Source organism: Danio rerio, chromosome 15, assembly GCF_049306965.1.
Source record: "Danio rerio strain Tuebingen ecotype United States chromosome 15, GRCz12tu, whole genome shotgun sequence".
In the NCBI taxonomy this organism is placed as follows: Eukaryota; Metazoa; Chordata; class Actinopteri; order Cypriniformes; family Danionidae; genus Danio; species Danio rerio.
The window spans coordinates 26,173,101-26,188,787 of NC_133190.1; the positions used below are offsets into that span (position 1 = coordinate 26,173,101).

General features: G+C 37.9%; 1 protein-coding gene across 1 annotated transcript; it reads right to left on the reverse strand.

The window, feature by feature from the left end:
* Positions 1–3,250: 3,250 nt before the first annotated feature.
* On the reverse strand, positions 3,251–15,274 carry zc3h4 (zinc finger CCCH-type containing 4). The gene is made up of 14 exons (XM_005157605.6): positions 14,970–15,274; positions 11,943–12,177; positions 11,641–11,748; positions 9,545–9,773; positions 9,195–9,343; positions 8,858–8,954; positions 8,630–8,763; positions 8,432–8,533; positions 8,147–8,258; positions 7,820–7,929; positions 7,223–7,686; positions 6,795–7,129; positions 6,363–6,608; positions 3,251–5,928 (listed from the first exon to the last, which is right to left on the reverse strand). Exons 1-14 carry the CDS (start codon positions 15,047–15,049, stop codon positions 4,307–4,309), a joined length of 4,023 nt encoding a protein of 1,340 aa, XP_005157662.1. The 5' UTR covers positions 15,050–15,274; the 3' UTR covers positions 3,251–4,306.
* Between the last annotated feature and the right edge of the window lie 413 nt (positions 15,275–15,687).

A 15,687-nucleotide genomic window follows, 5' to 3' on the forward strand; every position in this document is an offset into this window, starting at 1 on the left:
CTGAAATAGAATGATTAACTATATATTAGTTCAGAAAGAGCTTAACACTTCAGTTTCCGTGGCATGTCAGAAAACTGGTGTGATTTACTACAGCAATTTTATGAGATCAGACTTGGGAAAAGGCACAGCTCAGCAGGAAAAGAAATAAACAGAGCTTATATGACCCATTTAGTGCAGATCATTCCCAGAGGGCCGTGGGGCTGCTGTGGGAACTCAGTGGTCTCTGTCTGATTTCTCCACAGTCATTATCATTAAACGGCTCTTTCATACACAGACAGCATAATGTATGTTGAGTTGAAAGTGTCATTGAGCATGAGTGAGTACAGAAGTTTAAAAGTTTTTTGAAAACTTTTTTAATACTTTTAATTCATTTTTCTTAATTTAGATTTAAGCTATTATATATAATTATTTAACTTTTAACTTAAATTAAAATAAACTAAATCAAAACATTAAATATTTCCTTAACATTATTTTAGTTTTCTGTTTTATACTTAATTTTAATAACTTTGCTTATAGATGTACATATAACAAAGGCAAAGTATGATTAAATGCATATGTTATGACATGAAATTAACACTATCTTAAATATTTAATGAAAAACATTTTCAAATATTTTCAAAATATTTATTTTAATTAGTGGGGCAACACGGCAAAAATCTATTAAAATCTCTAAGAAATATTTCCAGTATTATTGAATCTATGCCACAAATGATTAAGGCATTTTTGAGGGTAAAAGAGGATCCAAAGGGCTACTAGTATGGTGTTCCTAATAAAGTGGCCAGTGAGTGTATATAAACATTTTTGCATTTAATATTTTTTGATTATTATAAGTAGTTTTCTTTTGTAAGTATATCAGTACCTTTTAATGGATTACAAGATCTCACAATAAAACAGATTGATACGATACCACAGACAAATTTATGTCTGCAGATATAGTTGTAGTCTTTTTTTTCATAATACTTTTACGTAAAGAGCTTTGAATATCCCATGCTATTTTTGTCACAACTGGCACATCATTTTACATAACAATCTATTTTGAAATGTTATTTCCCCTTGATTCCCACCAGTGGAATAGGAAGAAAGTGTTTTGAATGAAAAGGAAGGCTCCACTCATAGAGTGACTGAATTTCCCTGTCTGTTTTTTTCCAAAGGAAGCCAGTTTTGTTTTTGAGGTCTCTTAAGCAGACATCTCGTTCCTGCTGCAGAGCCTGGCTCAGATCAGTCATCCCAAGAAAAATGAGCGCTGGGTGGAATTCCTCAAACAGGGCAGGAAATAGGGTGGAGGGACCAAAGAGTAGGTTGTATTTGTGACCACATGGGAATCACAAACATGATGGCTTTAGAAATTTGGCAAGACGTTTAGTACGACTTGATCTCCTAAACAGTTCTTGATTGGGACCAATCCAGAGAAAGTAAACCTAAAAATAGGCTTATAGTAAAATGTTTTCTAAATTTTTCCACAGTAAACATTTGAATAAATGGCCAATTAAATGGCTGAGACCTTCACTTATAATGACATTTAAAGCTTTATGAGCTGTTTTTTTTTTTTTTTTTTTTGCAAAATACACTTATCTTAGATTAAAAGACTACTGAATATACAGAGGTTTTTGTTGTAACTTTAAAAGGAAAGTGAATTAAAATTCTGTCATCATTTACTCACCCTCCGCTTGTTCCACTTTTTTTCTTTTAAGTTTTCTTTGAGTTCACTACAGATATCAATGGCTACTGGTTTCCAACATTTTTAAAATATATTCCTTTGTGTTCAACAGGAAAAAGAATACTACAAGAATTGGGCGGGTAAATGAACCGTGACCATGTCATTTTTGGTGAACTATCATTTAAGAGGTCATTGTATTTTAACTTTTACATATTCTGTTCAAATAGTTGATGGAGTCTGTGACAAGCAGCTGCAGTTTTCTTCCAAGAGCAGCTTTGCATTCTGCTTCAAACAAAGGAGTAGGGCTAAATTAAGCTACTTTATAAGCACATTACACAAAATTAGCCTGTTTAATCAAGGCCAGTTTCTCCTGCCCAAGCAAATCAACACACTTGCAACTGCAGTTATAAACAGCAGGGTGTGTCAGTACCCTGTATAGAAAGTGTTTACAATGCACTAAATGTAAAAACATAGTCAAATAGTATTCTTTTTCGGTGGTTCCTCATTTTAGGGTTCAGCCTGGCGGCAGAATTTTACCTTCTCCAGTTAACAATGGGTATAATCTTGAGTAAGTGCCATCAAGTTGCACCTAAAGGCCCAAAGTTAAGATTCTGGTGACTATCTTAACATGGTCATCAGTAATCGCATTATTTGCCTTAATCTGAATAAGACAAAGGGTGATGCGGTGGCGCAGTAGGTAGTGCTGTCTCCTCACAGCAAGAATGTCGCTGGTTCGAGTCTCGGCTGGGTCAGTTGGCGTTTCTGTGTGGAGTTTGCATGTTCTCCCTGTGTTTGCGTGGGTTTCCCCCACAGCCCAAAGACATGTGGTACAGGTGAATTGGGTAGGCTAAATTGTCCGTCGTGAATGAGTGTGTATGGATCATGTTGCCTAGAAATGGGTTGCGGCTTGAGATTATTTAAATGTTCTTGGTACCAAGAAACAAATTGTTATAATAAAAACCATTCACTTAAAGTTTAGGGAACCCAAAATCAATATTCAGTGAAGTGTACAAAATATAACAAGTCGACATGTTTTTATGCTACTTTATTAAAATCAGTTAACCATGTTTTAAGTCTCAAAAAAACATACATGATCCTGTCCATAAATAAATGATAAATTCAATCATGATTTATTTAGCATTTTATTTATATTCCATGTTCTGTCTTGTTATTGTATGTATTTTTTATTTTCGATATCCCCAGGAGTACATTAAATAATATCTTCATACAAATGTTTAAAAATGTAATATATGATGATTGAAATTATTTTTGGCTCTCATAAATTTTCATAAATTTACCATTTGTAATCTTCACTTTTTATAAAACTTAATCAAAAAATAAAAGCTTGCAAATCAGAATGATTCAAATCAGGATTTAAAATCTACACCCTCCCTGAGATATGAATGTTACATGGGAAAATGAATTGATTGGTCTTACCTTTTTACATGCCTACCGACTTCCGAGACAGGAATGCTGAAGACCTGGAATTTAGAGGAAATGACTCATATGATTCTCACACTCATACTGGAGAATTAACCATGACAAAACCACCACTGCCACCACTGATTCACCCATAGTTTGAGGCCAAGCTCATTTTCAATCTGGTATTGCGTTTATTAAATACTTCACAACTTCACCTACAATGAATGGTTACAAAATGTTACCTTTTTGTCAAATATGGACACTTCTCAATTTACAAAGCCGTCATTTTGCAGAGAGGCAACCCAAAAAAACAAAACTCAGGAAAATTCAGAGCAGTCATTGAGACATACCACCTGTTTCAGGAAAGCGTGACAGAACTGTGAGAGAACTAAAGAAAAGACATGATATATTTTACCATCAACATCAGCTGTTGCACAATTCCAAGTTAATTTACAAACCAGATGGGAAGAATATGTACTATACACATGTATATATATTTATATTTTATGTATATATATACATTCATAAAATGAATCAATGTGACAGTCACGTTACAAAGAAAACAAAAAGAGCAGACCGCTTAAGTATAAAAAATAAATTAAAATGATTTCACATGTCAAACATACAATGGTAGGTCTCATCCATGGAGTGGCAACACACTAAACACAAATATGTAGCAATGGGAATATAAAGATCGTTCATACAGACATGAAAAAGAAGCGAACTAGTCTAAGCAGAGCGGAAACAGAGCTAAAATTTCTTAAAAGGATCTAAATAATTGATGGGAAGCAAATGAAACGTGCCGCTAAACAACAGGAACTCGTTCAGTTCCTCCACAGGACGCAGAGGGAGTGGCAGTAAATGAAGTCTCCCTGCTGTCAGTCAGGATGGTCATAATCCAACTAACCTGTTTGGTGTATGCTGATGAAATTAACTTTTGTAATGCCAAAATGTATGCAATTCTGTGTCTTCTGATCTACACACCACCCATAGAGGTCCTTAAAATGAACATTTATTTAAACTTTCTCATTTGGTTTTAAAATAGACATTTAATTTTCATCTTTCCATCACTTGTACAGACATAATCCCTCCCTATCCCAACCGTCCAATAGAAATCTTTCCGCGAATACTGTGGCGTGAAACCTGGCATGGGAGGTTATTTATATACCGTCAATCTGTGAAGCAGCACACCTAAAAGTCCAAAAAGCAGTGCACAACACAGTAGTTTCACTGGCAAAACGGTGACGCTGTGGGGTCAAAGCCTTTGAAAACGTCTTTTAAAGAAGCGTTGTCCTGCTCAGCCGTATCAGGCTGTGCTGGGCTACTGCCGCCAAATGGGCTACCAGTGCCGCTTGGCTTGTTGACCTGCTTTACCATGGTGAACAGTGTGGATACAGGTAGATTGTGGACTGCTGCGGGTTGCTCTGCAGAAACGGTAGTGCCTTGACCAGCTGTGGATGGACCACTTGTAGCTGTCGGCGCTGCGGCAGTCCCTGCATTGGGTGAGGGTGAAGGTTTGGGTCGGGGGCGGTTGTAGCTATTGTAGCGATCTGTAGTTTGCTCAGTCGAGCTCTTCTCTGGTTCAGGCTGGTCCAGTGCTGACTTGCGCACAAACAGTGGCTCTTTAGACTTAGGCTTAGCTGAAGCAGTTGTACTTTCGCTTGATTTGGGCTCAGGAGGAGGACTACTGTTTCTAGTGGCCACTGAACCCTCTGTCTTGTCTGCGCCTTGACTCCGAGGGTCGTATAAACTGATGCCGCTCAGCACACTGGTGCCACCGCTGCTACTACCTACACTGGCAGATCCCACACTTCGAACCGAGCCTCCTGCTGATAGCAGCCGAGGATCATATGGTGCAATGGTGGGACTGGAGGATGGTGGAGATAAGGAACTAGTAGGGGGAGATCCTTGAGGAACAAGTGGCTCTGAGGTGGTCTTAAGGGCAGATTTTTGAGGCTGTAATCGGGGGTCAGCAGGGGTTTTTCGTGCCATACGAGGGTCAATGGGCTTTTCAGATGAGACGGACGGAGGTGATGAGATTCCCGTAGAAGCGCCTTGAACAGGGCTTGATGAAGAGGCGTTAACAGTTTTAAGGATACGGGAGAGTAGCTCAAAGTCTGGTAGGGAAGAGGAGGACTGATTCGATTGCTCAACAGGAGCAGGAGGAGGAACAACAGTAGGTGGGAGAATAGAGGAGTGATGAGGGGGCTGTGTGCGGGATAGGCGGGGGTCAATGGTAGTGACTGGTGGGATGCCAGGGGGTAGTGGGAGCAAGTCTTGTTTAGGGATGGGGATAGGGATGAGGTCTTCTGGACTCCACAGCACCGCCTTAGAAAATGAAGGCTTTTGAAGAACTACATCCTTTTTGATGTGGCTGAACTGCTGTAGTTGTGAGCGGGGATCGCGTAAAGCCATGCCCATTAAAGGGTCAAGAGGGATGGGCACAGGCTTGTCCCTCAGCATCCTTTCACCCTCCTCTTCCTCATTGCTGGCTGGAGCGGTCAAAGGTGGCGGTTTGTACACAAGTGGTGGCTCGGGTTTAGAGGCATGTGCAGCTGCATGTCGGGCAAGACGGGGGTCTGAAGGGGTAGGAGATAGGGAAGATGAGGCCTCGGGTGCCTGAGAAGAGTCTGTGTTGCGGGATAGACGTGGATCCCGTGCCAGCCTGGGGTCTGCTGGTCTGCTGGGTGCCGGTGTAGGCTGAGATTTTTGTAGACGAGGGTCACTTGGAGCTCCATCAGGCTTGGCAGGGCCTTGGTTCTGGGTTTGTTGTCGTAGTGTTTTCAGAATTGAAGTGACGCTGCCACCACCATCCTCATCTTCACTAGAATACCAGTTTGCTGAATCTCCTGTAAGTAAATAGAAGTGAAATGATTCAGAGTTCAGTCAGTTTTCTTCACTGGTAGTCTATAATCTGAAACATCAGCCTGTGTAATTTCAATCAGTGACAGAAAGCACCATCTAGTGGAGAGATATTATTATTTTATGGCAAGATTGCACAACCCCAGGCTAGAGGATGTTTACAGTATTATGAGGTCCTGGGCAGGGTCAAACTCTGAGTAGAGTCCTTGAGAGGTTTCCTTCCCAGAAATAGCTTTGGCAACATATACATTTGAAGTCAGCCCCTGAAAACCTATTCTATTTGCATAACAAAAATGTTATAGAAACTAGAAAGGTATCCAAGGCAATAAATTACTGTTGAAATGCTACACTTTCTGTTTCTACTGAAAATCATATAACGTTTTGTTATCTAGTACCAAAACATGGACTTATGGAGTATTACCTCCTTCATTCTCCCTCTCAGTTCCTCCTCCATCAGCTAGCCTCCTGGCTCTCTCTTCATCCTCCTGCTGCTTCTGCTGGAGTCTCATAAAAAGCACCCTCTGCGCTGGAGGCAGGAAATCAGGCACTGCCATTCCAGTCTGATTTGACGGGCCTACATTAGCTCCACTCTCCATACTTCCAGAGTTGTGGTTCCCAGGTGACTGATCATTGAAGTTTCCACCACCCATGCCTTGAAAGTTGTCACCTGTACAGTGAGGCAAAGAATACTCACGTTTCAGAAAAAAAAACAGAATGGGACAATATACTTTACAGCATTGGTTCACAAAAAAACGTAATTTAACTATAAAGAATGCATATATATTTCTTAAATGCATTTAATTACTATAAGATTAAATGGTTAAATTACTATTAAAATTAGACATTAACTCACAGTCTCTTCCACTTCCATCTATCGACATTGCTTGCTGTTGCTGGTAGAAGTTATCATAGAAGTTATTCCCAGCAGATCCAGCACCTGGAGACATCATGCCTGGGTTTGGTGGTCCTTCTCCCTGGACAAAGTTTTGCATCATTGGTGGTCCTGTACCCATTGATGGAGGGCCTTGATTCATATTAGATGGTCCCATAGGAGGCCTCTCATGAGGACCACCTGGACCCATATGACCTGGTGGTGGGGGAAAGCGAGGTGGAGGTGCACCTGGGGGACCTGGAGGTGGTCCTTGAGGTCCTGCAGTACCTGCAGAAGCATTGGCAGGAACTGGTCCTCTGTAAAGATAGGATCTGTGTCATTATATTCTGCTTACAGCTGGTAAATAAACATCAAAAAAGAGGACCTTCAAAAAAAGAGGAATAGCTTACCTGACACCCAGTTTTTGTGCAAGCTGTCCTGTGGGCTTCACAACAATTTCAAATAAGGAGGGGATCTTCTTTCCTGCATTTCCTCCACAAACAGGTGGTGGGCCCATAGGGGGTGGAGGGCCAGTTGGAGGAGGCCCTTGGAAGGTGCCTCCATCAGTGCAGGGAGGAGGGGGAACTGGGCAGGGCCCAATTCCAGGACCAGGACCAGGTCCAGGTCCAGGTCCAGGAACAGGCCCAACACCAGGGCCTGGGGCCGGTGGACCACTTGGAGGGATGTTACCATGTGGGGCACTAGGCATTCCAAACTCCATGGGCGTTGAAGAATCCCCTGGGGAAGGTCTTGGTGGAGTTGGGAGAAGGCCAACACCAGGGGGTGGTTTAGGAAGAGGGTTAATGCCTTGCTTTTTCAGTTCCTCAACCTCTTTCTCATCTTCTGCACCAGCTTCTGCATCCTCTGCCAGCATCTTTATAAAATAATTAAAGAAAAATTATATATTATAACACACATACATACATTCACACACACACACCAGTGGTGTACAGAAACAACAATTACAAAGCATCAGCTATATTTTTCAACATATATGTTAAGATTACCTTATCGAGCAACTCTTGAGTATCTTCTGTTAGGGAGTCATGAGAGAACATGCACTCCTCGCCATTCACACAGTTCCCTGTGGTATGGAACAGCTTGCAAGGGAAATCACGTGCAGTGAAGTCAAGAAGTTATTAACACAATTGGAAACTCTTACTCTTTTGCAGCATAAGACTGCAACCATATGTATCATTAAAATGTGTGTGTATCTATATATATATATATATATATATATATATATATATATATATATATATATATATATATATATATATATATATATATAAATGATAATGTCAGACTCAGCAAGCAAAATGACCAAAGGATATCATGCATGTAGGGACAATTTTCTGCTCGTGCACAGAAGCCAGTGATGTAGAACTTGCATAGTTCTTTCTTCTTAGGCAACTCAATGTCATGGCTGAAATTACAGTGGTCACCCTGAAGATAAATTGACAGAAATTAAAACAGAATTAATTCCTCGTTGTCAACAAGTCATGTTATTTTGCATAATCTCATAAATTAGACATGACTCATTTATATCAATGCTCCTAAATACAAAAAAAACTAAATTACGTTAGCTTATTTGCATTGTCTTACAAAGCTGAGCTTACCCATGTGCAGCGACCCTCAATGTAGTATTTGCAAATAGCCTTCCCCTTCTTCTCTGGCCCATGTTTCTCCTGATCATTCCTTCTTGGGGGACCAGATCCATCCTAAATTAGTCAGTAAGGTACAATAATTTAGATGATAATTTATGTTCTGCCGATAATTACAAAATAAAAAGATATTCTGAAGAACTTTCTCACTACCATGTCCTTATCTCCACTGTTATCATCATCAGGACCTTGATCTCCTCCACGGCCCCTTCCTCGATTCCTCCCTCTTCCCCGATTCATTCCTCGACCTCCTTTTCCTCGACCACGACCTCGCCCACCTTTTCCACCTAAGCAAATTAAAAGGCAAGGTATTAAACTACAAACACAATCCACTTCCGTGCTGACCTAAGATTTGGATGTATTCCTACATCTATAGCTCACCCCGCCCTCTGTCCTTCGTTTTCCTGTATTGGTTTAGCTCTTTTGAGTAGTCATCATAGTCATCATCTCCCATGTTGTCATAGTCATCATCTCCATACTGTTAAACAAAAGTTAACTGACTTAACTCTTATACCTTTCTTAGTAACAATGACAGATCCCATTTGAGAGACAGACGGGATATAAAAATTTCAGTATTTTTCATATTTAAAAAACACTCACAAAACAGGTTAGGGCATTATGTAGGGTATTCCCTATAACTATTCTTATGGCAAATACATATATTTTTCTGGAAATTAAAACATCAAAGTTCCTTGACATTTAATTAACTGTGACCCACCTCCATATCCTCTCCATACATGCCATCACCATCATCATTCTCTCCACCCATTTTGCCTCGTCCTCTCCCTCTGCCGCCACCTCTTCCACCACGTCCTCTCATTCCTCCTCTGCCTCGACCTCTCAAGTTCTTCATGCGGTTTTTGCCCCCTTTGTGACAGTAGTTAAGATTACATACTTGTGAATTCACAAACATGATTCTTGTCATACTAATAACACTGCAGCCAAAATACATACTTCACATGACCACTACTAAATAATACAAGAAAATACAGTGCTTATATTAATATGTAACAACACATTCTGGCAAAACGACTAAATTATAAGCCATATATTAAAATAATCATTCACCTCTGCCACGTGGACCTCCAACCTCTTTGGCCTTGCGGTACTGGTTCAGCTCCTTGGCGAAGTCATCATAGTCATCGTCACCCATGTCCTCATCGTCTTCACCTTCATACGTTTCCTCCTCGTAGTCATCATAGCCACCATAGCCCTGCTTATCAATCTTCATATAACCACCTTTTTTTGACATGGGACCGCCATGACCAGAGGGAGCAGAAGAGTAGCCTCCTTGAGACTACAAAATACAGATAGAGATTAAAACCCAATCTGACTGGAAGACTGGTGCGTTTTATCACTGGAGTTGATGTTTAATGCTATATTGTAATATGACACTAGGGTGCCTTTTCCATGTAAATCAATATAAATTGTCCAAACAGGCTACAATGATAAGAAACAGAACTAGAAAACAAACTTTGATAATAATGATCTAAGGTACTGATTATAAGCATTATTTAGGGCTAGGCGATAAAATTGGTATTGATATTTATTGACCGAACACCATTGTCAATATTGATAATAAAAAAAAAAAAGATTTGGTATGTAGTTTTGGTACGAGGCGCTATAGTTTTATTAAAATAAGGCTGCTGATCGTGCACCTTGGAAGCTTGGGTCTAAAGGCATGTGCACACCGAGAAGTTTTTTGCTCGCGTTTTCTGTCAACGTTTAACGCCTAGTGACTATATAAAGGGCGTCAAAGTGATCGTGCACACCAACGCGCAAAACAGCAGGCGCAAGTGTCATATAAAAAAAAAAACGCAGATTGGCACTTTTGTTCACCAGCACTTGGAGGTGCTCAAGCGCAAAACTGTCAATGCGAGTGCACATTGAAGAAGATGCCCAGAGGCGATATGAACATGAAGCTGCTTATTGCTCTGTGAACAATAATCATTTCTTCATTGCTAGAGCTTCTACTTGAACCATCCATGCTTTATTCGAGTCACAAGTAACTTTAACAACAAGCGTGTGAACTTCCTCTCTTCCTCTTCTTCTGTGTAACTGTGTTTCGGTGTCGGAAGCTTAAAGTTGTGTAGCGCCATATAACGTGAAGGAGGGATTTTGCATGCTCTTCTGCTTGATGCCAGTGAAAATCGCTTTGGTTTGAATGCGGAAAAACGTCTTGTAAAACACTGACGATAAACGCAAATGAAAAGCATCCCGGTGTGTAGGAGCCTTAAGTTCGTCATTTCCAATGGAGGCAAGTGACATGCACGATACGCTCATGGGAGTGATTCGCACATGCTGTGCAAGCGGATGTAAGGATGTCACAAGAGTGGCTTTTTGGTTTCTTTTCTTGGCATCCCAGACACTAGCACCTCATCTGAACAATTTGTTTTAGCATAAGGGGTAATATAGTCATTCAACTTTACAATTTAAACGTTACAATATGTATTTAAATAATGATGGTTGATTCCTTTACTTGAAAGCTCAGATTTGATTATCATAATTTGGGTTGTTGATTGAGTTTGAGGTTTACTGTACCATTATTATTCACTCCTTAAAGTTTGCTTTGATTGTTCAGTATTTAAGCTTTAACATTGGAGACACTTTGTAACATTTTATTCATCAAGTTATAAGAGTCTCTTTATCAATTATGTTTACTTTATTATGAAGAGATCAGATATTTTGTTTACATATTTTTTATTTTTGACTATTAAAACTATTTGCCCAAGTACTGTTGGTAAAGTAAAATAGTGGTTAAATAACAAAATAAAATCCTAATATTCCTAAATGTATTGTTAAAAAATATTCAATAATTATCGATATCGAATGATTTGAAACATGATATGCTTATAAATTTTTTGCAATATCGCCCAATCCTAACCTTATTTAATGTTTAAAGTGTGCTATGAGTTCAAACTTAAAACTGTAACATTAAGTCTGTGAACAAACAAAAGTATTACAAGACAAAGATCACATTAGTTACACATTATGTACTTTTTTGATGGTAAACTTATTCCCAATTTATTAAATTTAATCACGTCATATGAAAAAAATGTTGCCGATTCACATTTAGTGTGGACAATTACTTTCCGCTGGAATCTAATTGAATGTCATGTAGTTAGGATATTGTGTCAAGAGCTAAACACAAAAGTTTTACTCACAGTGGGGGGGTATGGTGGGCTGTATTCCCTGTACTTCCTCTTTTCAGATGGACTGTAATCTGATTCGTCACTGTAGTCCGAGTACTCATCACTGGATGACTGGTGACGCTGTATCATGCAGAAAAACATTGAAAACAAATAAATACACTACCATTTAAATACTTTTTATGGATTTTTTTTCACATTTGCATCACATTTTACAGAAAACTATTAATCTGTAGATTACTGTTATAAATTATAAATAAATGTAGACAGGGTGATCATAAAAAACTAAATAAAAACATATTAATATAAGCACTTACCTTGTGCTTTGATTTACGCTTTTTCTTGGCCCTCCTTTTTTCTTTTTCACGCTCTCGCTCCCTCTTTCTCTTTCTCCTGCGCCGATGTGACTTTTCCTCATCATTTGATTCACTGGCATGGCGCTCCTTGCTGTGGCGAGGTTTATCCTGGGGATCAGCCACCTCTCCACTGGGCACCTCTGCCTCTCCACCATCATCCTCCAACTCACCTTCTTCCAATTCCCCATCTTCCTGCCTGTTTAACATGGAAAACAAATGATGAAAGTCAGAACTCAAAACAAAAAATGACAGACCTTTTTTTTTTTTGACTCAAGAACCCTTATTTGTTCTTCATCTATAACTGACAGCTGCACAATGGTTACGGTTTTCAAAATTATGGGAGTGCATTATCATGGTCCACTATATTGATTAGCTATTAAATGGGCCTTCATTCTTAATTCTGGCATGTCTATTTCTGCTGGTCTGACTATTAAACACTACAAGTGAAGAGAGTAAGAGAGATGTCTTTATGAACACTGCTGCCAATCTACAGATGCAACATTGTAATTTAGTTGTGTTGAGAATCACACTAGGGGTGTCAAATGTTCAGTGCTCATTTGTGCATTGCTCAAAGCAACTCTGAGTCACTACAGAGCCACCCTGTTTATAGAAGATCTAACATATAGGTTGTATAGTAAGCAATTATAAGGTTTAGACAGGACTACACTTCAAAACAAAGATAAGGAGCAGTCACATAAGACAGAGAAACATTGCTGCACTTTACAGTGCGCATTGACAAAACATTATCAATTAACCCCTAAACTTTACTCCTGAAAAAGGAAACTTCAGGAAAAGGATTTGCTAAAACATGAACCTAAATGCAAAGCCATGGATGAGATATGATTCAAGATACACAAGTTTCCACAAGTATCAACCAACTGACACATTTACATATTTATATTGTAGTATATTTTAAGTAACTTTAGCTAGTTTAAAAAAAGCTTTATGCTATTAGTAATAACAATAAAAAATTAGTCAATTTGCCAAACTTTAAAGACAAAACTTTTACATTTAACTAATAATATAAAAAACTCAAAATCATTATAAAAATACAAACTTCCTCATCAGTGGACTGTAAGAACCATATCTTCCATGGCTAAACTCAAGTTATCTGTTCTTCTGAACAGGTAATGTTTTTAAAACAGTACAGAAAGAATCAATTGGTAAATGGTCACTAATGATTAACTACAAATCCATTCATCTCTATGTCAACAAAAATATTTCATGGGTATTATTAGCATGTTGTGAAACAAAATATAGTTACATAACATAGTGGGCTCTCAGTAAATAAGGAGACCACCTTTTTTAAAAACCTCATTTGATTCTGTAATTTTTCATTCTAATGTTTTTGAATACAATGACAAAACAATAGGTTCAAACAAAATTATAAATGGGGCTCCCTCGCATTATTTACTTGTCAAACACACTTTGAAATAAATAACATCTGACAAAAGCAAAAAAAAAAAGTATGTATACAATGTAACAAAAATGGATCTAGCCATAAGGTGTTGCAAGAAATTCTTGGCAAATTTACAACTAACTTAAAAAATAATAATCATTCAAAGTATGTTCACTGTATGTATGCAAGTAATAAAAGACAATTGCATGCAAAGATATATAAAATAACTTGGCCTGTACATTTCTGGCAATACTTACTGTGAAATACTTATGTATGCATAAGGGAGGTGAAAGGTTGCAGTTTGGGCAAAATGGTTAACCACTTTTGTGTTCTGATAAGACCTTGAATGCTTCTGAGACATTGAACAGCACTGGACCATGAAGGGATGCATGTGTACATTAAGCTAACTAAATTACAATAAAAGAAGTGTATGAAAAACAGGGACACCTGTTGTGGCATATTTACTAGATTAATAACAATTTAACATTTATTTCTACTGTCAACAAATTAATTCATGTGGAGGACTAAAAGTAACGGCATTTAACCAAATTAAAGCCCATGAAGCTTAAATGTAAAGAAACCTAAAACATTTTTATAATCCGAATCAACAGGCATATGTCGTGCTACTAATAAGACATAAATATAAAATAAATATTTAAAATAAATAAAATCATATACTACATTAATTTTAATGTACCTGTATGTTTTAACAACTTATTTTAAAAAACAAAAGCGGATGAGTTATGATTACATAGCTCCTATTAACGTTAAAACACAAATGTAACGCTCAAGCAACCAAACCCTAAAGGAATAAAAATATTTAAGTTATTTTAGTGACGTCTCCAATAAATCTATGTGCGTAGCTCGTGACACTTAGCATAAGTGCTAAGCGCTAAAGGGAGACAAATTATCATCCCGAACTAAAATTTGCGTTATTACGTTAAGATAAACTAAATCGTATTGCATTCGATGACCAATTAAATAAGGAATAATTAATCAGACGCCAAGTTATAAACCGTGCTAATCCGTCGCTATTCATTAGCTTCCGTTAGCCGTGTTTTGTTGCTAAACTGTTGGCTAACTGTTAGCACTGCTAGCTTTAGCTCGGTCCAGGCCTCGCGATGGATAAACAAATTCCTTAATGCGTAAAAAGGGATCAGTTTTACCACATAACATACGGTTTGCGTTGTGGTAATAAGTCGGAGTTTAATTTTAGGTCTATAACAAAAAAAAATTAGCTTGTGATTTCTTTTGTCCATCTGTTCTTTATCTGTGATGAAAACACTGTTACAGGATCAATGTTTTGACGTAGGGGTGGCCCCATGGTCTTCGATCACTAAAAAAACATTAGAAAGTGACTGAAAATGTCAATTTGATCATATTCTGAATGTTTTCCTGATTCGCTTGTGACCTTCCAGATTGCGCTGTGTAACGTTTCAAGATGGCGTTTCGTTACCTCTGTACGTTTCCCAGAAAAGGCGACTTTAATCCCTTTGAAAGAAAAAAAGCAAATGCCCGTGCTTTTTGTTTTTGGAAAAAAGCAAAGGACAAATCAATAGTTGGATAGAAATATGATGATATTACTCGACCTTTCGTCAGTGAGAAGGCTGTTGTGTTCGTGGTTGGCTGTTGGGGAGTTTGGATGGACAGTCATGCTTTCCACAGCCATTTCCTCTAACGTACTACATTCAGTGCAAAAAATCAACTGTCTTATGCGTTACTTGACTTTGATCTACTTGTTGATTGGCATTAGGAAGAGATTCAGTTCATTGTAGTCAATTCCCCCCTAACAGTTTAAAAGAGAAACAGGTTGAAAACGTTCCTGAGGTTCTCCGTCCTACAGTTGCGATGTGAAATGAAACTCATTCTCTTAAAATGGCGACGCTTCTTCTCCGAAGAGAATGGGCGGACTTACGTGACGTCGACTGTCACGGAAATGACCGATCGGGTCATGAAAAAAAAACACTTTTTTTTTTACTCTAAGGGTAATGTAATAGTTAAAATAGTATATATTAACTGTAATCATGCACATAATATCTTAATATAAAACGTTATTTTTATCAGTATTTATTATTATTATCATCATCATTATTATTATCATTATTCATTGTATTATTACTGTTTTATCAAAAAAGGGGCCTTGCAGTTAAAATATATCAACATTGCATTATCTTTGGTATCATATGTTTCAATACCTATTCTGGACCTATATATATATATATATATATATATATATATATATATATATATATATATATATATATATATATATATATATATATATATATATATATATATATGTATATA